Here is a 27618-nt window from a genome sequence, read left to right as displayed (position 1 = left end):
GCTCACACTGTTACAAGTAATTCCAAAAATGAGCCCCGCCCCCACACTGGTCGGAAATTTCCCACCTCCACAATTTTGAAGATGAAAGAAAACGCCATTGTGATTATTGAATTGGATCCGATTGTATTATTATTAAAGCCAGAATGAAGAAATTAATTTTCAGTGGCTAAACTCAAAGCTTTTTTTTATTTTTTGCACATTCTCACATCCACACTGCTTCGTGTGGTGTGTCGCTCTAGGGGAGGGGGGCAAGCTATAACTGCGTGTTGGCCTGAGAAGTGATGATATGATGTAGATGACAGATGTAGAAAATTTAAAATTTAGAATTTGAAAAAACCGCTAAGGTACAGGTGTACTACTGAGTACCGGGTATAAAAGATGCAACGCGTAAAAAGCGTCTTACACGTCCCTTCTCTTTTTTTTCTAAAGTTAAAATCGATCTGTTAAAACAAATTTTTTTAATAAATTTAATAAACTAAAATTTGCAGAAATAATAAATACTCTTTAAAAAAAGCAGACTGTACAATACCAAGACGCTTCATGAGCGACCAAAAATGTGTTCTATTGCGTGCAATTCAATTTTTTCAATTTTTCTTTCAGAAGGGTGTGTAGAATCAGAAGTTCGGCTGCAAAAACAAATTCAGTCTTCGACGACGAGCCGAGACAAGAATGAAACGAGGCGAAACGTTGGGCGACGCGTCACAAGTTTTATATCCGGTACCATGAAGCAATTATTTAAGGAGGTCCCCCGTGGTCGGCTGCGTTCGTAGTGTTATTTCCTTAGAATGCAGTGCTTGTTTGCTTGTCGACGCGAAAGGTGGGGCGCGTACAAATTTTGTTCTCATATATGAACCCTTCCCGCACGATATGATATTTTATTTTTTTGCAGCAAGAAATTTGCAATTTATTTTAGAATTAAGAGTATGAAAATAAATATATATTAACAAAACAATAGTAACGACTACTCTCAAGTAGTAAATAATTAAAGATGAAAATAAAAAAGAAAACTTCAACGTTTTTTTCTTGCAATGGGCAATTTTAAAGCCCATGCCATCAAAGGGTTAATCAGCATACTCCATTGTCGATTTACTCACACTTATAGCGCAGAGCCCTTTCACTCGCCCTTATTTACAGCATTGTTAGGGAATAAATTTTGTCGACGGGCCCTCCTTATATAGCCGAAGAAACATGAAGCTCTGCTGCTTTTTTTAAAGTGCGTGTACCGGCAGCGCAGCAGCAGTGCCTTGCCCTAAGCCCAATAGACAGTGCCCATGAAGCAACTATAAAGGAGGACCCGTCGGCTTTTTAGAGGGAAACGTAACAATGCTGTCAATAAGTGCGAGTGAAAGGGCTCTCGCTGTAAGTGTGAGTAAAACGACAATAGAGTGTGCGCCTGAAGCACTGAGCTCAGGGGGAAATGACCCTAGGAACGCTGCCGACGACGAGAACTCCTTTATAGTTGCTTCATTGATAGGGCCTAGCTCTCATGGTCTTTGAGTACTGGCTACTTAAGGATAAGCTTATCTTTCTTGAGTACACAATAAATAGATTGACTAAGGTATCCAACTTGAGCTCCACTGTGTTTAATATTTTAGTGCCGGGTCAACGGTTCTTCTACACCTGGGAAAAATGATTGGTGGCGTGCGTCGAGGCCAAAAGATGATTGTCATAAGCGACCAACAACACGAATCAGACCAAAGTCATCCATGAAGGGCGAGAGCGATTCGAAGCTGTAGGAAGATTCCACACAGTTACCCCGAGTTTCAGGAGCTGGCGACACAGGGCACTCATCCTTAGATCCTACCTATAACGATGCACCTCTTGGAACCAAATTAAAATATTGAACAACGCTAGCTAGACTTCAGTGAACACGTATGTAGGTTTGGCATCCTACTGTATTTTCAGAGGCTACGTGAATCGGGCTTGATTCTCTCTTATACTCTCTCATAAAGGCAGAATACCGATCCTTGATTGAAGGATTACGATCCAGTTTACATTAAATTCATTCTAGCTTCCGAATCAGGAGAATTGAGCGTTGCCAAGAGCGCAGAAATTTACAAAAAATATGCTAGCGCCAATGAAAAGACGTACCCGCTGAGGATTGATGCATGGTCGGTCGGCAAGCTGAATATTATATGGAGTGTTCGGCTACATCAACTGCACGAATTGGCTGAAAACTGGGCGTCAAATAAGATGGAGGGACGGACAGAATAACGGACGGAAAGTCGAGCGGACAGACAAGTCGAAGGCTATCAAGAATAAGATCAAGTACTGAGTTTGCAATAACCGAAATATAATTTGAAAATGAAGATTACAATATAAATGGACTGTTGAGACTACTAATATCCTGGTGACATGTGGACATAAGGAAACGTTGAGGGATTTTCAGGATACTTTCCTCTGCTGGAAATCATGGAAGTGTGGAACACCACCTCAAGGCCTCGCTCATTAATCTTTCCAAGACGATCGACAACCTTTTTTTATTTCTAGTTCCGTTTAGCTCCCGTTAAATACAACAATAAGATGCACCTAATTATCGCTCCACCGAATCAGGGATGATATGCCTATACAAACGATAAGAAATCAACCCTATTTTTTGTTCGACAGATAACTTCGCCAGTCAGCTGTTCGCAGTTTAGTACTCAGATTAGCAGGAAATATACAAAACCAAGAGATTAAATAATACGCCCAAAACGTGAAATATAGAGTTTTCTATATTCTTTCGACAGAAGCAACGAGAAAAGCAAGCGCAAGAGTGCTATAAAAGATCATTAAATGAAGACAATTTGAATCATTATCATGCGGTCGAACGAAAGCTGATTATATGGAGTTTACAATTTATTATTCTTATACTCGGTACTCATTTTATCAGTTTATAAACAGATGAAACACATGTTTATAGCATTTCCGTCCCGCCGAAACTGACTTATCCAATAATACTGTGCTTTTTCCATACATTGTTGTCCCCCAAGATTTCACACTCCTCCTGATTTTATAGAAAATTTGAAATTTTAACGGGTTTCATTTTATAAACAAACACAAAACAGTGAACCTGAAGAGCATGCCCTGTAGCAAACAAATTTAGCTCATCTGAGTACAGGGCTTTAGAGTCCCGCGATAATTTATAACGTTTGTTAAATAGGAGCCGATACACGGTCAAACGAACCCCCCTAATGTTTCCGAATGAGCACGGAGGGGGCGTGTCTGTAGTTCATATTGGCTTTGAGATCCATGCGCTCATCGAGAAGGACGGACAGACACCGACTCCGACTTTTGACGCTGATTAAGAATACATATTGTATACCTTATCCTAAAATTATCTTTCTATGCGTTACGCACATCACTTTGAAAAAAATCTAAATTATCCCAAAAATGTATCGTCGGAATGAAACAAAAAAAAAAACGAGAAGGGACGTGTGAGACGCTTCTTACTCGTCAAAACTGTATACCCGGCACTCAGTACTACATCTGCACCTTAGCGGTGTTTTGTCAAATTTTACATTTTTTCTACATCTGACATTTACATCTACAACACTTCTCACACCAACACAATCCCTAGACCCACACACTGCAGACTCGCGGCAGAGGCAGGGGCCGAAGCAGAGTGTGAATGAGAGAATGTGAAAAAAAACAACAAAAGCTGCGGGACAGGGTGGGTTTAGCCACTGCAAATTAATATCTTCATTCTGACTATAATAATGATGCAATGGGATCCCAATTTGGTGATCTGATAGATTTGGCCATTCCCTACGGAATTAGTTTAGTTTTCTTTTATCTTGAAAATTGTAGGTTTGGGAGGTTTTCGCTCTTTTGCGTTTGTGGAAGGGGGCGGGGCTCACTTTTGAAATAAACTGGTTTCAGTGTGAGCATACAGCAGTCTGGATGCAAATTTTGGTGGCTCTAGCTCTTATAGTCTCTGAGAACTAGCCGACAAACAAGACGGACAGACGGGCAGACAGACATGGCTCAATCGACTCGGCTATTGATGCTGATCAAGAATATATATACTTTATGGGGTCGGAAACGTTTCCTTCTGTGCGGTACATACAACCGTTATTCCCCACAAATACATTATACCCTATTTACTCTTCGAGTACCGGGTATAATAATAATGGAATAATGGTTCTATGGAAATTAATAAACACATTATTTATTATTGTCGATCATTTGTCAATAATGCACATTGAGTGCACAGAATGCATTTTTGGCGAGTCCCAAGTCTTTTCTAAAACTATTGTTGTGTAGGTTCAACACACATGAAGTAAATAGCCAATTCCTGAAAGTAGTTTTACTCATTTCTGGAGATAGGCCTTATGGTGAAACCCGGCTTCCTATACATAATTGGTTTGACCAATGCCAAATTGTTGTGATACAAATGTTCCTCCAGCAGTTCTATGAATACCACCACCAGTTATGGCTGTCAGTTTTCAATTTGTCGATACTATCGAACTATCATATGAATACATCGTTGTTTTTTTCGGACAGCTCTGACTTGTTTCTAGGTGTTGGCTGCCAATTGTAGAGTGCAAATGAAAAGTTACGGATTGGTGTCTTCGTTGACTAAAATTTTCACTTGTTAATACTTGTCTAATTAAAGCTATCTGTTGAGGATAGTTAACACATTTTGTTAAGTGTAAACCCAGATTTTAAGTGTAAGTAAGTTTAAATCTATAAAATTTGTAAATGCGAATGTCCAAGAGTTGCGGAAAACTGATTTCAATGCCTGATCTGTTTCTATTTTGTGTATGTGCTTCAATAAAATTTTTCCTCGTATATGCATATGCATGCAACCATCTCTTTACGCATGCACACATGCCATATTTTTGAATAAGGTAATTGTAGCTAGCATTGTAGGTTTAGCTAAACTTGCAATAATTTATACAACGTAATTTGAATTCATTTTACTATCCTGAAAAAATATATTCTACTATTTAAAATTGATTATTTTTTCTTCTCTATTTCTTTCTTGCTCTTTGTCATATTTGCTGTGCGCTCTTGGCGTTGGTGTGAATGGGACAAATAATCATCTCGACTGTTTTTGTCTCACCTCCTGTGGTCACGTCGACCTGCTTTTGCTGACGCGCTCCCGATTGCGCACCGCTTCGTGTCACTGGTCGTGCTGCTTACTCTAACCTGCGTTATACGTATCGGCGGTGGTGGTGCAAAATTGCAATTTTGGTGTACAAAAAAGCAAAGTGAACAGCCAAAAGAAGCAGGCTACCTAAAAAATAGGCAACAGAAAGGAAAATTTTCATTATCTTTCTGCAAACAAGAACATTTTTAAAAGATAAATCCATTTTGAGACAAAAATCCGTTACGCTAAACCTTAACAAAAAAAAAACCGGACATTTTAGTGATTTTAAAAGTGTGGAACAAGTGTGTGTCGCTTAAGCTGCCATCAATAAAAATATATTTCGAACAAATAGAAAAACAACCGAAAACCCATTGTGCAGCAGACACACAAAAAAGTGTACGAAACCAATAATAATAAACTGAAATCAGTTTTGTCGCCAGTCTATGGAATCGCAATAACAAAAAAAAATCATTCAAGATAATAGAGATATGATAAAAAAATATATTTCTTAGCAGCGATCTTTTTACACTATACGCACCACAGTTCGATATAAATGTGGTAATACTTTAAGTTTTCAGAGTTTCGATAAACAAACGACATCGTTTTACGAAAAGGATTTAAAGAACAAAATGTGTGTATAGTGCATGAAAAAAAGAGCCGCACGACACCAATAAGGATTGTCTATTGACACTTAATCCATGGTCAGCTACTAGGACGTGAAAAAAAGCAAATTCAAAAAGATTGTCACCGCCGCAAGGATCTGCCAATTCGTAGGACGGTACTAACTCGCTTCAAAAGAATCACGTATGTATATTTATGTTGAAATCATCTCAGCTGAGACTTACTGAAATCCGTAATACTTTTTTTAACTAGAACTTCCGCCACCGCCACCCCAGCATATTTAAAGAGCCTTCGCCGAGTACATACATCGGGAAACACGTGCATAAAAGATTCAAAAACAACAGAAAAAATAATCAGCTTAGCGATAAAAGATGAATGAACTGGACAGTCTTAGGCAAGAAGCCGAATCCCTTAAAAATGCCATACGGGATGCTCGCAAGGCCGCCTGTGACACATCCTTGTTGCAGGCAGCTGCCTCTCTGGAACCTATCGGACGCATACAAATGCGCACCCGACGCACGTTGCGTGGCCATTTGGCGAAAATTTACGCGATGCATTGGGGCAACGACTCCAGAAACCTTGTATCAGCTTCACAGGATGGAAAGCTAATTGTTTGGGACTCGCACACCACGAATAAAGTGCACGCCATTCCACTGCGATCTTCGTGGGTTATGACCTGCGCGTACGCTCCATCAGGCAGCTATGTTGCTTGCGGTGGCCTCGACAACATGTGTTCAATTTACAACTTAAAGACGCGCGAGGGTAATGTCCGTGTGTCCCGAGAGCTTCCGGGTCATGGTGGCTATCTATCATGCTGCCGCTTCCTGGACGACAATCAAATCGTTACCAGCTCAGGTGATATGTCATGTGGCCTTTGGGATATCGAGACTGGCCTGCAAGTTACTTCATTCCTGGGCCACACAGGTGATGTTATGGCTCTTTCACTAGCTCCGCAATGTAAAACCTTCGTTTCTGGCGCATGCGACGCATCTGCTAAGCTGTGGGATATTCGGGAGGGTGTTTGTAAACAAACATTTCCAGGCCACGAATCTGATATCAACGCAGTAACCTTTTTCCCGAATGGACAAGCGTTTGCAACCGGATCGGATGATGCAACCTGTCGCTTATTTGACATACGCGCCGATCAGGAGCTGGCTATGTACTCTCATGACAACATTATTTGTGGCATTACCTCTGTGGCGTTTTCGAAGAGCGGCCGCCTGTTATTGGCGGGCTATGACGACTTCAACTGCAATGTGTGGGACACGATGAAAGCTGAACGGTCTGGTATTCTTGCCGGCCACGATAACCGTGTATCATGTTTGGGAGTCACTGAAAATGGCATGGCTGTGGCAACTGGATCGTGGGATTCCTTCTTGCGTGTATGGAACTAAGCGAGATTAAAAATTCATTATTGGGTGGGGTGGGGTCAACGGTTGCGCAGTCAGCGGTTAGTGGTACACCATCTGCATTGTGATCTGATGTACATGCTTTGGTGTAACCTCCCTGTGCTTAATTTATAATGAGTGTCTGCAGGTTTTGAAAAAGTGGGCGCAGCGACGTTGACTAGAATGTAGACCACAACAACAAAGAACTTTATATACAACATTATTTATATTGCTATATACTTATTAACTTAAATTATACAACAAACCAAAACGCAACATACAAATAGACATACACACGCATACAAGAATATTATTAGTGTAAATTCAAAACAGAATATAATGAAGGCCCGGCCCCGCTGATAGTCAATCAGAAAGTTGTTTTGTCAGAATTCGGGTTACAGTTACGGTTTAAAACGTACATACGTACAGAAAAATTACTTCATGTCTTATTTATTGAGTGGACGAGTGCACGACCAGGAGTACAACACCATGACGCATTAGTCGTTTGCACATTGAAACAACAGCAGTATCATTGAAGGAATGTATGACTTCAAACAAGAAATGCAATTTTTCGCGTATAAACATAACTTCAGAAAGTAAATCCTGATGAAGTGAAGTCAAATAAAGTTAAAGCATTTACAAAATAAAAAAATCACAGCAAAAACTAAAAGTATATTAAAATTATTGCGTAAAAAACTTTAAAAATCAAGTAATGAAAAAAGTAAACAACACTTTATAACAAACATTTTCTTATTATGATTAAGTCCTTAATTTATATACAAAAACAAAAAATAATGATTTAAATAACATACTTATGTATTAGTGAACAACTATTTACATATAATACGATGGCCATATAAGCTACAACAATAAATTGAAAAACCACTTTAAATCCTACAATACATAAACGATTCATAAATGTTTAACAAAATCTTAACATACATACATACATACATACATATGCATACATAGAATAGCGGAAGTAATGGGTGGAAAAGTAAAATACAAAACATAAATTTTGCAATAACAGCGCTTGAAAGTAATAGATACATACTAATAATAATAGAAACAACAATTTGGTTCCATTGTTTTCCCCCATATGTTGTTACTAGGTTTGTCAGTGTGCTTGAATTTCTTTTCTTTGTTATCTGCAAGAAAAGGCTTTCTTCATACAAATATTTATCATTTACTGTTTTTTTAATTTGTTTGTTGTCTTATTTTCCAGCAGTATAACCCATATCCATGCGTCATGCGTCACGGTTACACTTTTTCCTTAACATTTTCGAATTTTTTGAAGCTCTTATCGTATATTGCAGATACAGAGTTAAACATACTGTTATTTCACTTATTCGGTATGAATGGATCTAAAAAAAATAAAAGAAAGTATGTAGGCTTGGGTCCGATAGATAAAAAGAGATGCAATTAACTAAACTGAAACCGCTTTGCAAGCAGTAAAAAGTTATCATAAATGAAGTTCATTTTAGCAAGAAATCACAAACATGCGTGTATTCAACTAAACTCAAAATCATCACAAAACATTGTTTTCAACCTTCATATACTTATGGCGTATTGGTGTGTTAGTTACAAAAATGGTATTCTAAAGTCTGCAGTGTGTTAGACCATTGCAATTTTTCGAACTGTACTTGTTTATAAGTACGTCGCAATGTTACACTCGATGCACTCCTATATGATTCGTGAATTTTTTTTGTATCGTAAGCTTACAACGTAATAATGTATGTACTTCTGCATATGTAGCTAAAAATAAAACAAAGCTATTCTACATTAAATGCTTTATTTTATTTCTATAATTTAAAAAGAGAAATTAGTCCGCTCAGATTCCTAAATATGTTAGTATCAGAACGTTTTCCGTGTTACTATAAAACTACAATTTATTCAGAATTTTATTATGTTTATATAAATACGACATAATTTCACACAAATGCACTTAAACATAGATATTTTAGTTAACGTTTTTTTTTTATTTTGACTATTATCTACATATATATACCGAAATCGAATAAAATTAATGAAAAAAGTGTATCTTTGTAATTAGCCATTTACATTACAAAGTAAACCAATTAAAATGTGTCAACAAACAAATTGGCATTTAAATAAAAACAAAAGGGTATGTGTTCATCTAAAAATAACTGACATATGCATACATACATAAAAGCAAAACATATTCAGAAATAAAACTAAATACAATTTATTTATAATTTGTGTCATAGCCGTCAACTCAGCGGTATACTTAGAATATACATACATGCATACATACAATAATAAAGAAAATTGTGTTAAGCAAACGCCAATCAAATTAATGTATGTATGTGAATATATATTCACATTCATTTTAGTAAAAAAAAAAAAAAATACATAAATATGTATGTACATGAAGGATCAATTTATTGAATAAGTTCTTCGTGAAGATTAATTAAAAAAATGTCGGGTTAAGTGTACACATATGTATGGCATGGTAGCAAATATGCGTACATGTATGTACATATGTATGTACATATGAAATAAATCACAAAGGGTTAAAATTCATTAGAGCGTGGTAATTTCATCGCGAAATTCACTTGCCATTTAATTTTAATAAATCATTTCAATGGATCAGACAAAAACACTGGAATAAAAAGTGATGAATAATGCGTATAGATCTAAATCATATTTGACGAGCATTCAATTCAGGACATGTACACATGTTTACTAGTGTGTTACACTGCCCCAAGCAGCGACACATCGATACCAGCGTCATTCAGATGGATTTGCTGGACTTACGCGATGACCTCCTGCCATACGAAGAACTGATAATGCCCATAGAGTGATGTCCTGGGAAAGTAGGTGATAGTCAACGAGCAGTAATCAGTTTATAAGTGTTGAATTTCACCAGAAAGTGAGGCACGGATAAGTGACGAGTTTCAATGAAAAGTAAGGCGTTTATAAGGTAGGGTTTTTGAGCAAAAGGAATGGGTAGACATGGGTAAATTGGGTATAGAAATATTTTAATTACATTTATTTATACAAATTTGAGACTTCTATTTAGATTTGTTCTACGTGCTCTTTTTTACACAGAATCTCTTAGTTTACGTGCTCTTCCACTGAATCGACTTTGAAATTATGTTGATAAATTTATGTAAATATTATCAAACCCTCGATGGCTTCGCTCTCTGATATTTGTAATAGTTAATTGTATCTTTGTAACTATTTTCCGCGCCACCATGTAGGTAAAGTTAAGGCTCACTTTTTTTAACGTGGCGTGCCAAATTGCATACTAAATTAACCAAGTCGCTCGCTCAAAGGAAATGGCAGAGACTGGAGGCGTGTGAAATGATTTAGGCGGGTGATACTTGTTGCACACAAAAGCATCCGTTTGCCGGCACGCAGACTTACTGTTTTCATTGCATTCAAGTAACAATTCACATACAAGCTGTTTGATGTTAATGTTAATAACAGGCCGACCAAAATACATATATAATTGTATCGTATCGAGAAGCGCTTGGTTGAAGCAGTGCGTCTGTACTGCAGTTGCTGTCAATCTGGTTAAAATGAGTTTGCGGGCCAATTATAAAACGTAATGTTTATGGGCCTCGGGTGGGTGGATAGCAAAGCAATGCGTAAGTGGGCGTGAAATAAAGTTTTTCTATACGTAAAAGAGAAAAAAAATGGGTTCACAAAAAAACCCACGAATCTTGGGGTCGGCACTTAGGCCGATTTGATTTGATTTCGGCAGGCATATTACAGTTGCGAAAATCCTAAATATCATAATTCGACCCCCTTTGTTGTTCTTGTTTAAAGTTGGAGTAACGGCTAGTCAGCAGACGTACCAACAGAAGTTAAAACGCATCAGCTGTTAAATTGAATATACTCTCTGGAAGGACTAAGAGCATGCACTGTTGCTCTCGCTCTCTTTGGACTTCGATTGCATTCTTATTATCTGTTCTCTCGGTGTCACTGCTTTCGGGAGTTCACCGTTTGTTTCCGTCCCTTCGCTGAATCGTGTTCATTGGAAAATTGCCGCTGATGCTGATGCTCTGCTGCCTGCTCTGCCATATCTAATGCGCTCTCTCTACATCCGATTCTGATTCAACCGCTGTCAAAAATGTATAGCGATTTCAGTGCAAAGAGGTGCGAAATCGGTGAATCATTCATGTGTAGGTGTTGGAAATTATGGTAGACTAAACGATCTCATCTCAAAACGTATTGGTCTGTCTTGGTCATGTCTGGCTTGCCGGAAGATTGAGGCCGAAATACGCACTTTCAGGAGACAGACCCGAAATGGTTTTCTGGATGCTGATGATGACAACTTCTTGCATCCGATTCCGATTAGAAGTCCTGCATTTCGTCTTCTTGCATCGGAATCATTTGCAACTCCGAGTGGTCTTACCGCGCCATTGGAAGTAAAGCCACAAGCTGTGGCCCTGGTGTTTAACTCACTCTAAACAACTATGCATCCTTGGACATAAACTTAATGATTCCCTTGAATTATACTTCTACTCTGCTTATTCAGAAGCGGTTCTTATTAGATTTCCCTAAAATGTTGTATATCGTATTTTGTTGTATCTGTCTGCAATACTCTGATTGGTACTTGCACATTTACCTTTTAGGGTCTTATGCCATTATTTTCTGTGTGTTGTTTTCTAATATAATTGAATTATTTATGGAGTTAATCAAGGTTAAGTTTTCGTAAAAAATTAGAAATTAAAAAAAAACATGTAGCCACGAACGTAAGCGGGGACCTGGTCTTTGAGGTCTTTTTGGTCTAGGAAAATGCAAATGACACTACTTATGGCTGATCCCCTGACTAACTGCGTTTCGGGGAAAACTAAGTTTTTATAGTCTATTAACTGAAATTAATTACCTATCGATAGTTGACTTAACTATAGAAGCCTTTTTACATATAAAAAGAATTTATAAGAATAATAATTTTAACAAGATGTCGAGCAATGTGCGAGGAAAACTAATTTATTCGGTTGTATCGACAACTGTTTAGTACATAAACAACTATTTATTAATAGAGATAGGTTTGGACCCTGGTAAGAAAAAATCATTTAATTTTTCAGGGTTTAATAATGTATCCAAACTTATAGTAGCAGCGATTTCGGATTTTTGAGGAGGAACAGGACGTTAGAAAGAACTTCGACCACTTCTCTGACGTATCTTGAAAATAGGTATAAATTATAATTTTTCTATCAGAATGTTTACGGTATTTTTCGAGCATTGAATGGTATTTCGGTATACTTTTGAGGGTCAGAGGTAAATTTGATCGATACTTCCGCGGTCACACTGTTTCTGGTTTTCTCAACGCTGTAGAGACAAAATTGGAGAATTGTTTAACAACAACTACATACAAAATACACTAGTTCTGTGCATTGGAGTGCTTGGTTTAAATTGGTTATTGCTCACTTCTTACTTCCAGTTAAGATGGCGTTGAAAGTCTTGGTGGGCCAGAGTAAGTGCATACTAACGTTATAAAGTTATATACAAACATGTCGTAGGTCGTGTACATACATCCTTATTGATTTTTCCAACGAACAATTGTAAAATGATTGGTACTGGAGAATAATTAGATTAATAACAAAGCAAAAACCTATTATCACTGAATAATTATGTAAATATCACACATGGTGGAGTTTGTTCATCATATCGATTTGATTTATATATTTCACGATACGTGTAAATAAGTTGTCAGTTAGTGGTGTGAGTCATAGGTTTATGTTGTCATTAATGTGTACCTTTCTATATTATAGATTCGATTGAATCTATTGATCTCCTTATATATACATATTTTTCTTTTATTAAGTTTGCTTATATACATACATATGTACTGAGCCAGTTCATGAGTCATGAACAAAAAAAAATTATCTTTTAACCCTGGAATTTCATGCGAGTGTATGCATGTACATGGAAATGTACATATATGTACATGCATATATTATTGATTATAACTCTAAAGAAACCGCATATATTGTGTCCTGCTATATCCCACAAAACAACCTCTTTTAGGGGTCACACTTCCTAGCTCTTTCTGTCTCTCTCTTTCTCAAGCACAGCAGAAGAAGTAGAATTGAGCGAAAGACACTATCATAATAAGATGATTAACGCCCATTCATTAGAATTGCCATAAGGGCATTTCCGTTGTGATATCAGCCAGGATCGTAAATCACAATAATCTGTCTTTTGTTTTGTATAATTCAAACATACATACATATGTTAACATTGTCTGCGTCCTTTCTAGCAAATTCGTTCCTTGCAATTAGTGTATGTGCATACACACAGTGCCGCTCAACTGAATAGGTATAGCAATTTTAAAAGAAAAACCACTGTATCTTCTCAACCAACTTACAAATGTTAAATGGCATTATTTGTATTTTATAGATAGATTAGTTGTTAATGAAACAAGAAAGTTTACGATATAGCCGACGATCAATGCGAAGATCAAGGCGAAAATCTCAGCCGAAGCCATCAGCAACAAGAGCCGAAGGCCCTGGGAGCCAATCGCACAGACATTTTATAGTTGTTAGTCGATTTGGCGCCTGTATGTGTTATTTGCTTAGTGGTTGCACGCGAAAAGCATGATAATTATTCCAGCTAATAAGAAAACAATTGAGAGCTCTCAAAATACGATATGAACCGGCCTCTATCCTTTTGGAATCGGATTTTGTTGAACTTCTGCAAATGGTGTCTCATGTTAGAAATAGTTCAAAGTCTAATAAGAATTTGGACGTGAAAACGAAAAATGTGGTACGAAACCGATACCCCAAGCTATTTTATATAATTATAGAGATTCACATTTAAACTATTGTTAATTTTCTTAAACTAAATGTATTTCTTTATTTTGCATGAAACCCCTTAGAAATCATGAACGAGGTGGTCAAGTACAAGCCACCTCAACCGAAGAAGCATGGCGCTCCAGCGGCTGTCAAAAATGGAGCCGGTGGAATGGAGTGGCGTGTTTTGGTGGTGGATAAGCTGGGTATGCGAATGGTTTCCGCCTGCACCAAGATGCACGAGATCAGTGCCGAGGGGATCACTTGTAAGTTGACTTTGTTTACCTTACTTACGTACAAAACATAACCGATATCATCCGCAGTGGTAGAAGACATCAACAAGAAACGTGAGCCATTGCCCACCATGGATGCGATATATTTAATTACCCCATCAGATGATTCTGTTCGTGCATTGATACGGGATTTTGAGAATCCTGCGCGACCAATGTACCGGTTTGCGCATGTCTTTTTCACCGAGGGTAAGATTCTAGTCGCCGGTTATTAGTATTTTTGTGTATTTGAGATCAATTTTTTGTTGTTTATAATTTTGTATTTTAATTTTTATTATTTTCATGATTTCTAACCACATAACTGAATAGCCATTCCTCCCAGAGCATACGATATTCTGCAAGCCCACAAAGGTATTTGTCGGCGTTATGTCCGTACCTGCAAAGAAATCAATATTGCATTTCTAGCGTCTGAAGCCCAGGTATTGAATGCGTTGAGCGCTTCTCTAGTCAAATTAAATCTATGCCGCTCTACTAATATATGCATAACATAAAATCTATACTACGCTATTTTAACTCTTCATTTTGTGCGTGTTAAGCCACTCAAACGACTTCTACCATTGAACAATTATAGCCAAAATGTTGTATCCATCAAGTCGGCCGATTTTACAAAATCCATGTCTTAATCCCAAGAAGTACATATGACCACTTGGTGGTTTTGGGCTTTTGAGTTAACAAGTGAACATTTTAATCATTGATTTCTTGTTTCTTGTAGTTTTCATACCACTGAGTGGTTTTTTCAGAACCAAACAAATAGTTGAATCGTCTTATAGTCTAACAAATGGGAAGTCAGAATGATCTGCAGTTCTCTGTCAAATTTAAATGTATACCCACACTTAAATGTACAGCTGCGGTCAAATTAATAGTGGTGCTACTTTTGGATTTACATATTGCGCATTTTGTCCGCTATTCCTTAAACAATCAATTTTCTTCCTTTACTCAAAAAACTATCAAGCATTTATATGCTTGATTATAAAGTTAAAATTTAATAAATCTACTAACTTTTTTGCACGGTTTTCTTTGTTGAATAATACTGAAATGGTTTATTTAACAGTCTCTAGCTCTTTAGTTTCGTTTGTAGTCGTGGTTTTTTTTTGTAGCCTGCTATCTCGTAAGTGTATCTAAGACAATTGATTACCTTTATCTACATTTTCCTAAAAATATCCTTGAAAAAATGTTAAAACTGCGGATCCCTAAAAATTGTTTTGGACGTTTTTTTCTACTATGGTGTTTTACCATTTTGTGTGTTAAAACATATTGGATCGTCACTTATATGTTCAGATATCGATCAATGTGGTGCTGATGTCCCAGAAGGACAGCGATCCTAAGGAGCGCCGCAAAGTGGCACTGCTTTTATTTGAACCGCAGCTGTACATTAAATACACATACCATATATTCTTTACTGCGTTTTATATGTCTATGTACATTCATTAATAGCCGTATATGTGCAAATGTGTATATTGTCGTATACAAGTACCTATAAATAGATATATACATATGTACATATATATTACATATTCTTTTATATAAATCAAAATTTTTAATGTGCATGTAATTATAGTTTGCCCGGAGGAATTGTTTAACGATTTGTGTAAATCGTGCGCTGCAAGAAAGATCAAAACTCTAAAGGAGATTAATATTGCATTTCTACCTTACGAATGCCAGGTGCGCTTAAAACTAACACTAATTTAATGGGTTTAATAATTTATATCAAGCTGAATTAAACCAAGCGACATTTTTGTGTAAAGTGTCTAATTAATTAATCTCATCACACTGATGATCCTAAGAACAAAGTTGTTCGCTTTACTTTTCTCTTTACAAAGTCAAAAAGTGAGATTTCTAATGCTACTTCATGGCACAACTTAACAAGAAATTAAATTAATCCAATAACTGTTCATAAGTACAATGTGGACGACTCGGTCATATGGCTTCGTGTCGAACATATGTTGCAAAACATACGTTTTAATCCCCAAGTTACCTTGAGCGGTCCTGCTCTGGACAATTTGAACCCTCAAGCCTCTACAAAAAAATCTCCTTAAGTTTTGTTAAACTTGTTTTGTAGTGTTCAATTTAATGTGTTTTACTTGTATGCAAACAAATCGCAAAAATAAACCAAAAATTCAACAAAATTAATTAATTCGAATAAGAAAGCACGATCAAAATATATAAACTCAGTTTCACCCTTCACATATTCCCTGGTTCACTCAAATATATTCGGTTTATTCGTAATTTTGTAATGATCAGCAAAATTACGAAATGGAGACATCTTTTACATTCGTGTTGTCGTAATCTGAAAATTACGGAAGTTGCCGGTAACCAGTCGCTGAGCTATAATGCGTTCTTAAATAGAACGCTAGTTTTAACCTAGTTCTGGTATCGAAGAAACATTTCCTTAGCTGACATACTTGGTCCAACAGCAACAATATGCAAAAATAAATCAAGTCGTTGCCGCCAGTGGTCATGGACAATAATTATTAAAAATTCATATATTGCCTCAACTTTAGCTGAAATCTGAGTTTGATCTGAGTTTTTTTTGCAAAAATCTCGAGAACATTTGCCCAAAATCGACCTTAGCAGGAAAATCTGTATTTTTGCCTTTCTACAACTTGCAATGCGTACGACTGTCCCTTATGAAAACATTTAGAAAAAAGCTGGAGCAACCTAGAATAGCATCCAGACTTCTGTAATAATCACACTGCTTGCAGTTGTTTTCAAAATTTTGCCTCGCCCCCTCCGCATACACAATCGACGGGTATTTGTGGCATCCACATTTTGAAGATACCGCCTGAGTACCGGGTATGAACGTAGTGACGGTGCTTAGGCAGCGACCCACAGCGTTCCTAATCGTTTTTGTATTATAACGACTATCCTAACGACAATCCTAACATTTAGAAAAAAGCTGGAGCAACCTAGCCTAGCATCCAGACTTCTGTAATAATCACACTGCTTGCAGTTGTTTTCAAAATTTTGCCTCGCCCCCTCCGCATACACAATCGACGGGTATTTGTGGCATCCACATTTTGAAGATACCGCCTGAGTACCGGGTATGAACGTAGTGACGGTGCTTAGGCAGCTTCTGGTTACAACTTCTGGTTATAAATAGGTACATAAATAAGCCGTCGGTTTGGTTGACAGCGGTTTAATATTGTTGACAAGTGCTATTAGGTGAAATATGAAGAAAAATATACTTATGTGCGTGGTATATATTTAAGAAACCAAGCAATCAAAAATCACGCTACTTTATTTAATCTTTCTCGTTCTTTCTAACATAAAAATATTAATTTACATGCTGTCGTCGGCAGGACTCGGATCTACTATGCCAAAAAAATTAGTTTACAGTGGATTCATTGAGGGTTTTACGTATATATTTTAAATATACACATATAAATGAAACAAAATCGTTGGTTTAACCGTTCAAGCTGGATATAAAACACAATTCGTTACTTATACATGCATAATTACATAAAGATTTACTTTAAAAATATTCTCTCAATAATGAAACTGTACTCCATATTTAGGTATTTTCGCTGGACTCGCCGGACACGTTCCAGTGCTTATACTCTCCGGTATTTGCGTCAATTCGAAGCAAGCACATCGAGCGCATTGCCGAGCAAATTGCCACCCTGTGCGCAACTTTGGGCGAATATCCCAACGTTCGCTACCGTAGCGACTGGGATCGAAATATCGATCTGGCTGCTTCTATTCAGCAAAAGCTGGATGCCTACAAGGCAGACGAGCCAACCATGGGCGAAGGACCTGAAAAAGCACGTTCACAACTGCTTATTTTAGATCGTGGCTTCGATTGTGTTTCACCACTTTTACATGAACTCACACTTCAGGCAATGGCCTATGATTTACTACCAATTGTTAACGATGTGTACCGCTACACTCCAGGACCCAACCAACCTGAGAAGGAGGTTTTACTGGATGAAAACGACGACTTGTGGGTGGAGTTGCGCCATGAGCACATTGCAGTCGTGTCAACACAGGTTACGCAGAACTTGAAGAAGTTTACCGACTCCAAGCGTATGAGTTCCAGTAAGTCTTAGGTCCCACTATTGATCATTAATCATGCTAAAGGTATTTTTATTATACCTTACACTCGATAAGTTTAGGAATATATTTGTTTCAAGTTTATGCTCTTAGATTCTATAAGAACTGAGGCATTACAAATGTGTATCCAGTCTCCTGTGATATCAGACCGTTACAAGTGTATTTCAAAATGTTGACCAGTAACTGCAGCGATTTACAACGTTCCCTATCGTTTCTTGTAAACAGCTGATAAGTCCTCAATGCGGGATTTATCGCAAATGATCAAGAAGATGCCGCAGTATCAAAAGGAGCTGTCCAAGTACTCCACCCACTTGCATTTGGCCGAGGACTGCATGAAATCGTATCAAAACTACGTGGACAAGCTCTGCCGTGTGGAACAAGATTTAGCGATGGGTACTGATGCCGAGGGCGAAAAAATTAAGGACCATATGCGGAATATTGTGCCTATATTGTTAGATGCGGTAAGGTGCTATTGCATTTCTTTTAATAAGTAATTGATTCTGATGTATCTGAACCACCTCTTTTTAGAATGTTTCTAACTACGATAAAGTTCGAATAATTGCCCTTTATGTAATGATCAAAAATGGTATTTCGGAGGAAAACTTGACAAAACTCTTCACTCATGCTCAGTTGTCTGTTAAAGATCAGGATATGGTTCGCAATTTAAGCTACCTGGGAATCAATGTCATTGCTGATGTGGGTATTGTATTCTATAATACAGATGAAAAATACTAACAGTTTTCTATTTTAGTCTCGTAAAAAGATATATTCTGTACCGCGTAAAGAACGTATAACCGAAAGCACTTATCAGATGTCTCGCTGGACGCCCGTAATCAAAGACATAATGGAGGATTGCATTGAGGATAAGCTAGATCAACGCCATTTCCCCTTTCTTGAAGGTCGGGCACAAAATACGAACTATCATGCTCCAACTAGCGCTCGTTATGGTCATTGGCACAAGGACAAGGCTCAGGCGCAAGTAAAAAACGTTCCCAGGCTGATTGTATTCATTGTGGGTGGCGTGAGTATGTCTGAAATGAGGTGCGCCTATGAAGTTACCAACTCTGTACGTAACTGGGAAGTGCTGGTCGGATCCTCGCACGTTCTCTCTCCTGAAATCTTTCTCAGTGATTTGGGAAGTCTTTCCAAGGAAGATTAAATGTTATTTAAATTTTTAAACACTAAAATTGTATTAATTGTTTCAAATTTACATATAAATATCGATGAACTAATTATATTCAAAAAATATATATGTATATATGTTACATATATTCTACATATATATATTTAATAGTAACATTCTAGAGTCATACAAATTCTAAGGTTCTAAAGAATATATATAGATAAATACGTATATGTTTATATGTACTTATGTTGTATGTATGTATAAACATATATTTTTACATTTAATGTATTTATGTGTGTAGTGTAAATTAACATTGATATACTTACATACATACTTCAAAATATATTTCAATAGATCACCGGTCAATGCAGTCACTTTACTTTGTTTTCCTTAGATTTTAAACAGTCTTTCTTTGTTTTATCTGTTTCTACATATACTTTATTTCGGAAACTGTTACATTTGTTCAACTGGAGCGCTCAGTGCCCATATTACCACGACTTTATTCGGCATGTCAAGTTTATAAAATATCAGTTAAACTTTGACACAATTCGTTGAAAAGCTTTACCTTTCCTAAACTTAACAATGTTGTTGAAACTAGTTTTACTGTCCGGGTCTTGTTGAGCCATACACATACGAATATATTTATACACGTACATTCTTATTTATATCTGTTTTATATTTAAATATATACCATACGTATATAGTTCATATAATAAACATATACTTATAATTACACATAACTAGAGAAATTCACTACAACCAGACCTTCACAGTGGCAGTAATGAAAAATTACAGACTGTCAGCAATAATCCACAATATATGTATGCATGTACGAAAAAAAATGTTTTCTCACTATTATTTATTTGATTTATTGATTCAGTGATAGAGCGAACCCCCTGGACTTCAGCATGTATTTAAATTCGCTTCGGTCTCGGTTTTTCGTAACCGTTTTCGAGGGTGGACTGGAACACTCGTCCTTACCAAAATAACAAATTTCTAACCATAAGTGTTTTCAATCGGCTAATTGCTGCTATCAACGCTGGTTATTTTGGAAAGCGGTTTAGCATTGTCACTTTGGCATTTGAAGACATACATAATTTAAAAAGTGATTTCGAGTGCTCATTGAGCATTATTTTTTTGGAAAAAGAAACATCTAATCCAAGGCTAAGATTAATAAATATTTACGGAGCTCTACGCTATCTATTTCAATGGTTAACGAGCAGGGAACGTGACTTTAATGATTCCTGCCGAATCTTCAAATATTGCAGCGTTGAAGAATGCTACGCTACTCAGTAGTATTTGGTTTCTCTCTCTCTCAGATAGTAGACTCACCTCTGTCGTATTGGGGCTTTCACACACGTTATGGTGGGTGTTGGCGTCCGTACCAACAAGAGTCTGGGCTGGGTTCAGCCCCCAGACTCTTTACCTATTCCGGTAAGCTACTAATGAGGTAAGTGTGAATAACCTCTTTAACAGGATTGCGGCTGTTCTGTTCCTGCTTACCGATGGTGAGTAGAATAGGTGAAAGTTTGACGAATTTAATCCGGTCACTGCATTGCGATCGAGACGAGAGTCTTCCAATTGGGGCACTTTTTGACAAACTTCCTCGTTGCATTTGACAATCTTAGCCCCGTTCAACCATCCAGCACGATAAAGGGCCATGAGACCGTTCAGAATGATTCCACGAGTTGTTATCTCGACACTTCTCGTCGCTTTAATCGATCAGTGACGCAATGAGGTTTCTCCTGGGCATATCGCTTAAGTTGGTCCTCTGTTTAGGCCTCTTCGACATTGGTTGAGGGTTTTCAGTTGGCTTTGCGTTTGAACTCCTCTCACTGTGGTATTGTATTTTATCTCATAATCATATAATTTTTGTCTGTATCCTTTAATTGCACGATTTAAAGTAATTGAATAATGTTATTTGAGCTCCTGTGCATAATTACGACATCAACAACAAGAACACACATCATTTGTATCCTGATATTGAATATTTCGCTCATCAGAATTTCCAAGCCCTATTCAAATTACCAAACAAATTAGATGCTATTTATTTCCAACTTGTCTATTACAACTGTCTAATAAAAAATAAAGTCAGTTAACATCTTACGAAGAATCATAGAGGCTATAGCGTTTAACAAAATAAAACATTTGTTATACCCGGTACTCGAAGAGTAAATAGGGTATATTGTATTTGTGCGAATAACGGTTGTATGTAACGCACAGAATATATATATTCTTGATCAGCATCAACAGACGAGACGATAGAGACAAGTCTGTCTGTCCGTCTGTCCGTCCGTCCGTCTTGTGTGTCGGCTAGTTCTAAAAGACTAGAAAAGCTAGGAGCCACCAAATTTTGCATCCAGACTGCAATATGCTCCAACCAGTGTATTTCAAAAATTAGCCACGCCTCCTTCCGCCCCCAAAAAAAGCGCGAAAACCTCCCAAACCTACAGTTTTGATGATAAAAGAAAACTAAAAACGCATTTCCGTAGGGAATGACCATATCTATCAGATCACCAAATTGGAATCCGATTGGATCATTATTATAGCCACAATGAAGAAATGAATTAATTTCCAGTATCTAAGCCCACCCCGTCCCGCAGCTTATATTTGTTTTTTGCACATTCTCTCATTCACACTCTGCTTCGCGCAGTGCCGCGTCGCTGCCTCTACCACGTCTCTGCCTCTGCCGCTTCTCTGCTCTGATTTTGCAGTGTGTGACTCTAGGGGGGGAGGGTGGCGAGCTAAAGGAGCGTGTTGGAGTGAGTAGTGTTGTTGATGTAGATGACAGATGAAGAAAATATGTAAAATTTGACAAATAACCGCTAAGCTACAGATGTAGTACTGAGTGCCGGGTATAAAAGTTGTGACGCGTAAGAAGCGTCTCACACGTCCCTTCTCGTTTTTGTCTAACCACCTTTAAAATACCTATTGTACTGTTCTGTAGGCACTGTTCCGCCAATTAGAAAAAAAATGTTATTGTAAACTGAATACATATTTTTAATTATAAAGAAACCAACGAAAAGTTAAATACTTAAAGGCTTTTGCTAGCCGAAGAATTTCGAAGCCAAGTAGTATTTTGCAAAAGGAACTCTGAACGTATTTAAATATTATTTACATTGCCTATCACTAAATTAAATTGTTTATTATTCAATCGTCGAAAGCAAAAACGACCTTTTATAACTTGTAAAAAGGTTGCTTAATAGAAAATAAACATTACCAATCGTTATAACACAAACCAAACAAATTTTTTATATTTTTAGGTATTTTCCATTAGAACCTTGTCATTGTGATTCTCCACATTTCAGAATAGAACTAAAATTGGAAATGAGAATATTAACAACAAATTAAACCAAATATTATTTTGGTAGGTTCGACTTTTTTAGGCAGCGGATTTAAAATGCAAAAGGCGCCCCAAATTCGTCTCTAGATAAATTGCAGAGAGATTCTAAAACACAGATAGTTCTTATATCAATTTGATTTATTTAAATGGAATCGAAATCAGTTGAGAGAGAAATGAGAAAGAATATTTTTTCGATTTTTTTTCTGTCGAATAAAGAAACAACAGCCTTCCAACGACTTCCAACTAATGGAAGTCCATTCCATTCCTCTTGAATTGGGAATGCTAGATCAGTTGAAAAAATCGGGATTCATGAGATAAGGACAATCTCTCCCTTGAATTTTCCCTTGATTATCGTCGCTTGAATAACATCCTCCTCGGTCATGCTGTTAATAGATTTGTACGAATGCAGTTCTACAGCAATTTGACTGCGAATAATAAAATTCACTAAAGAAAATACACTGGTTGTTATTTAACTATTTAACATATAAGCCCACTGCTCTGATGCGCTAGACAAAAATTTCTTACATATTGCTTTGTTTCCAGTGTGATTTTGGTACTTTGCTCTACGGTAACACTGCTTTGTGGTTGTTTAAAAATACAAAGTATGGCCAATTTACACTAGGGCTGAGTTATTCAGTTATTGCGTTTCGTGGAAAACTCACTTAACGCACTTCTCAAAATAAGACGGATTTTCAAAATTATGTTACCATTAGAAACATTACTGACCGAAATCTATAACTGATGATGACGTCGATTTTGGGCAACCATTCGTTTTCTAGATTTTTGCAAAAAAATAACAAAGCCATTCGAACCGAACAAATACAAAAGTGAAATAAGGAATCTCAGTGTTTAGCGATAGTGGTTGCAATACAATAATGCGAGTTTCAGATAAGTCTGGTCCATGGATTTCTCTAAAAAGTTGCTAAAATTGTACAAAAATATGATTCGTACTGTTTTTAAATTAAATTGAAGCATCTGTCGCACATTCCTTGGTTTTCGTGGAGATTGAGCCATTTATCTCGAATATTTTTTGATAGTTTAATATGTTAGAAAGCCTTTGTGGAAGAACTTTTCTCAAGAATCACCTTTCTTATAGGAGATAATAGTAAAATAGTATAAACTTGAAGACAAATATACTAAAAATACCGAAAAAGTTCACTTTTTCTTATATTAATAGGTTTTCACATAAACCTATATTAGTTGGCTTTTAATTAATTGAAATACAAATAAAGCAGCAGAATTAAATGGAAATATGATTCTACGTAACATAATTACATGTTTAATCCACACCCTATCATGAGAGATATATTGAAATTGTTTGATAATTGAAAGATAAATTGCAAGGTTAAAACGTGAATACCTCATCTATTTTGACTTGTCAAAATAAAAAAATATAACATTTATTTCTACACTGCGGTCATACTGAACAAAGGGAAAAATTCGTACGTTTTGCTATTTTATGTAAATATACGCCTAAATCAATTAAGTTCATGCAAGTAATTTGATGTGCTTTGCCCACGTTGAATGATAAGTTGAAAAAAAAATACAAAGTAAAGAAGGTACAAATTGAGCATATAAATTCAAATTAAACACAACCTCAAAATATGGCGTGGCTTTTACACAAATTTTTGCACATACACATATTCATATATAGTGTGCATAAGTGATTTCCGTGATTTTTTGTTCTAAATTTGTTTTGTTCTTAATATAAAAACTGGGAAGTGAAGTATACTGTTATATGGAAAAGATTTGTTCCTTCGAAAAAATACATACAAATATATGAGCATATGTGTGAAAAACTTACTAATACAAGTATCTGTTTCGCTATTTGAGGCTGACTTTTTGTATTCATAAGTGTCTTTTATATATTTTGCACGTTAAGAATATCGCAATTATTGGTAAAAAGGTGAACTTTCAAATGTACACTTATGTTCTTAAGAGTGCATGTATTAATGTTTGATACTGGTGTCTGGTGCATGACAAATTGGTATAGCCCCCATTGAAGTCATCTTTACATAGTGGTACATATGTAAATATGTATATTTCTTCTGCAAAAGAAGGATGGGACGTTTAAGGCCAAAGAGCTACATACCTCTATGAAGGTGCAGACGGATGGGCTTTTATTCTCTTTTCCCCTATGCTTAGTCTCTGACCAGGCTCCATTGAATAGGTTTTCTCTCTAAGTTTAGTTATAAGGACCCTCTTCTCGACACACAGTTAATCGAAATATGGACAAAAATAATTCAAGGAGCTTTATTTTCATATCTGCGTTGTTTATCCAAGATTCCAGCGGAAAAGCTCGGAAGAAGGATCCAATCAAGAACACTTGCGGCGAATCATTATATCATTATTGGCATTTTTCAAAAACGCATCGTTTTTTTATAGTTTTATTTGGATAGCTTGACCAGTTATCTTTCTGTTGCACCAGCTCCAGCTGTAAAGTTCATTGTATTTTTCTACGTGTTCTCTTAGCTGCGAATTAGCAGAATAACATTTTTGGAGTGTTTTCTATACCATTTAATCTAATCCTGCTCTTAAGATCGGTTACTCAACTTTCGCGGACTAAAATTATGTGAATGTGCCTGTCAGCATTAAATAGTTTTGTTAGTTTCGTTTAGTGTGAATTTAAATAGAGCCATTCTGAGACTCATGTCATATCACACAGAAGTTTGTTTAAAAATTTCGCCACGTCCCCTCTCGCCCACTCATGACAACTTTGAAGAAACCAGCCAAAAGAGCCAAAACTTTTAAAATGCATTATGCTAGCAGTCTCGATAGGAAAGGGTGTTTTTTTTTTTGGTGTTTTTATATTCAATAAATTTAGTATTAGTACAGTATTTAACAGACCATTTTGTTTCGTCTTTTTTACAGGTTTTTGAAGAACCAACTAAAAATTAATTTAGGTAAAAGCGTTTCCAGGGTTTCTATTTTAAATTTCTTAAACTCTGAATTAATAACACAAATTAAATTCTTCAGAGCACTCCGTCGTAAATCACCATTTTGAATATATCAAACAGAAGCATTAAATAGGTACGATTGGATTGCCATTCATTGTACTTATGTATATCAAGTCATCCTGCAAGTGACTTTATAAAGGAAAACAAAGCTCAATTACTTACGGTTTTTATTCGTGAGCTGGCATTCCGCACCCCAAGGAGGGGAAAGACAATATCTTATATGACTTTTGAACGATTAAGTGGTAAGTAGACAAGCCCATACCAAATCATTGATCAATCGAAGAATGTCAAAAATTGTGATTTTGTTTTAAAAGCAACTACACTTATGTGTTTCTTACGTTAAAGACTAGCTAAAATACCACGTCATCTGCATGCGAAAGCGAAAGTTAAAATTCGAGTTCGAGTTAAAATAAAATAGAATCTTATGGTTTATTTCTTCATATTTTTCTGCTTAGCCCAACAGTGGTATTAGCTTGCTCTTATCCGCAAGTACATGCCTACAGTGCAAGGAAGTGTGTTTTCGGGGCTTTCGTGTCTTAAAAATTAGGGATGCCACAAATTTTCAACCTCATATTTTGCACTAAATATAAACTCTCATAATACCCCCTGTTTTCTGTCATGCATTTGACAAACATTTCCCAAACAATCCCCAACAATGTGCCAACAATCAAATTAATTAAGTTCAAATTTCGGTTCAAAATTGATTCACACTAAACGAGAGCGCTTGCAGCGCTTTAGCCAGGCGCTATTGGAGAAGAACAAAAGGCACTTTAAGCCCTATGTCGTATCTACACTTATTCAATAGTAAATATAAGTTTACCTCGATTTGAGTTCTGCCTTCAATTCGGTTGTCAATAATTTGCCTTACCTTTTTAATTTTGTATTATTTTTATTTTTAGAAAAACCTGCGAAAAAAAACGCTCCTCCAATTCTACAAAAGCGGAGTAAGAGCTTCGAGCTGTGTATGAAAACCCAGAGGGGAACTATAAGTCATCGGTAAGTAAACATCTTCTGTATTTCTACAAAGAAAGCACACATGTTTGTGGATGTACACGTGGATTACAGTGGTTGGCACAAGAACATACATACGAAAAAATCTAAACGAGAATGTATGCGTGTCGACCACTGATATAGATCGAAGCAGAGAGTATTTTTAGTTGCAACATCTACTATAAAGCTCTACTACTTTTCTCATGAAAACCCCAATTAATGGACGCCGTCCTAATGCCCAAAGATGCCTCACTCTCACGGCATACAACAAGACCATCTAGTTCAATAATTTTTCCACGATTGAATTCGTGAAACCATGTTTTTACATTGGCAATGCATAGTGCTTCATCAATGAAAGTTGTACTAAGCTGCTCGAATCATTCTTGACTTAAAGATCCACATACCAACCAGAAAACCATGAACCCCATTTTCATGGGTCAAGCCCAGTACTCAGATGAGCTAAAGTTTCTGTCGACCGAATCAGGAATAACATTCCAATGAAAGCGATAAGAAATCATCCCTGTCTTTTGTTCGACAGAAAATTTCGCTGTTTGTGGCATACCACATTTTTAAGATACTAGAAGTCCGATGAATGAATTCCTACATCTGGATCTGATCGGATCATTGCTATAGCCAGAATAAACAAACCAAATTTTCAGTGCCCAGCCCCCATTCTCTTACTCATTCTCTCTCTCGCGCTTACGCTTTCTTCCTCGTGTGGGTATAAAATGAGAGACGCGCAAGGGCCGCACAAAGTTCCCGGTCGTCCAAAAACTGCTTTTATGATCAAGCTAACAAACCGTTCTGATCTGATTCTTTGTCTCTACAGGACTTCAAGTAACAGACATCGGAAGCTACAGCCGTTCAGGTACACGTGAGCCGAATACCGTGCCGCTGCAAAAGACTTCTGATTAGTATACAAATTTCAAAACACCAATTCAATTTAACAAAAAAAAAAAATATAAAATCAATAAATCGATATATATATATATACAATAATTATTATAGTATA

The 27618-nt window shown here is 36.7% G+C and overlaps 3 protein-coding genes and 1 long non-coding RNA gene across 8 annotated transcripts; all 4 read left to right on the top strand.

Moving 5' to 3' along the window:
- Positions 1 to 4495: 4495 nt before the first annotated feature.
- LOC117588716 (guanine nucleotide-binding protein subunit beta-1) lies at positions 4496 to 8593 on the top strand. 3 transcript variants are annotated; one of them, XM_034280170.1, is made up of 3 exons: positions 4496 to 4652; positions 5197 to 5878; positions 5948 to 8593. In XM_034280170.1, the coding sequence occupies exon 3, from the start codon at positions 6067 to 6069 to the stop codon at positions 7087 to 7089; it is 1023 nt and encodes a 340-aa protein (XP_034136061.1). In that variant the 5' UTR covers positions 4496 to 4652; positions 5197 to 5878; positions 5948 to 6066; the 3' UTR covers positions 7090 to 8593. The 3 variants fall into 3 exon arrangements, with proteins under 3 accessions (XP_034136061.1, XP_034136062.1, XP_034136060.1); XM_034280171.1 differs by having other exon boundaries at positions 4497 to 4652; positions 5646 to 5878; XM_034280169.1 differs by having other exon boundaries at positions 4497 to 4652; positions 5192 to 5878.
- A 952-nt stretch (positions 8594 to 9545) lies between these two features.
- On the top strand, positions 9546 to 21500 carry LOC117588719. The gene is made up of 3 exons (XR_004574157.1): positions 9546 to 9556; positions 9922 to 9924; positions 20756 to 21500. It is a non-coding gene; the product is annotated as an uncharacterized LOC117588719 (long non-coding RNA).
- LOC117588714 (protein ROP) lies at positions 12367 to 26032 on the top strand. Of its 3 annotated transcripts, XM_034280166.1 has the most exons (9): positions 12368 to 12532; positions 13937 to 14116; positions 14174 to 14329; positions 14450 to 14559; positions 17656 to 18175; positions 18416 to 18651; positions 18719 to 18886; positions 18942 to 19351; positions 26021 to 26032. In XM_034280166.1, exons 1-8 carry the CDS (start codon positions 12505 to 12507, stop codon positions 19347 to 19349), a joined length of 1806 nt encoding a protein of 601 aa, XP_034136057.1. In that variant the 5' UTR covers positions 12368 to 12504; the 3' UTR covers positions 19350 to 19351; positions 26021 to 26032. The 3 variants fall into 3 exon arrangements, with proteins under 3 accessions (XP_034136058.1, XP_034136057.1, XP_034136056.1); XM_034280167.1 differs by lacking the exons at positions 14450 to 14559; positions 26021 to 26032 and adding an exon at positions 15699 to 15802 and having other exon boundaries at positions 12367 to 12532; positions 18942 to 19396; XM_034280165.1 differs by lacking the exon at positions 26021 to 26032 and having other exon boundaries at positions 18942 to 19395.
- On the top strand, positions 25531 to 27559 carry LOC117588718. Its single transcript, XM_034280172.1, has 4 exons — positions 25531 to 25562; positions 25636 to 25858; positions 26516 to 26612; positions 27436 to 27559. The coding sequence occupies exons 2-4, from the start codon at positions 25837 to 25839 to the stop codon at positions 27482 to 27484; spliced, it is 168 nt and encodes a 55-aa protein (XP_034136063.1). The 5' UTR covers positions 25531 to 25562; positions 25636 to 25836; the 3' UTR covers positions 27485 to 27559.
- Positions 27560 to 27618: the final 59 nt, after the last annotated feature.

Source organism: Drosophila guanche, unplaced genomic scaffold (genome assembly GCF_900245975.1).
Source record: "Drosophila guanche unplaced genomic scaffold, DGUA_6, whole genome shotgun sequence".
NCBI lineage: Eukaryota > Metazoa > Arthropoda > Insecta > Diptera > Drosophilidae > Drosophila > Drosophila guanche.
Note: the sequence above shows the minus strand (reverse complement) of the source record. Positions and strands in the feature narration are given on the sequence as shown.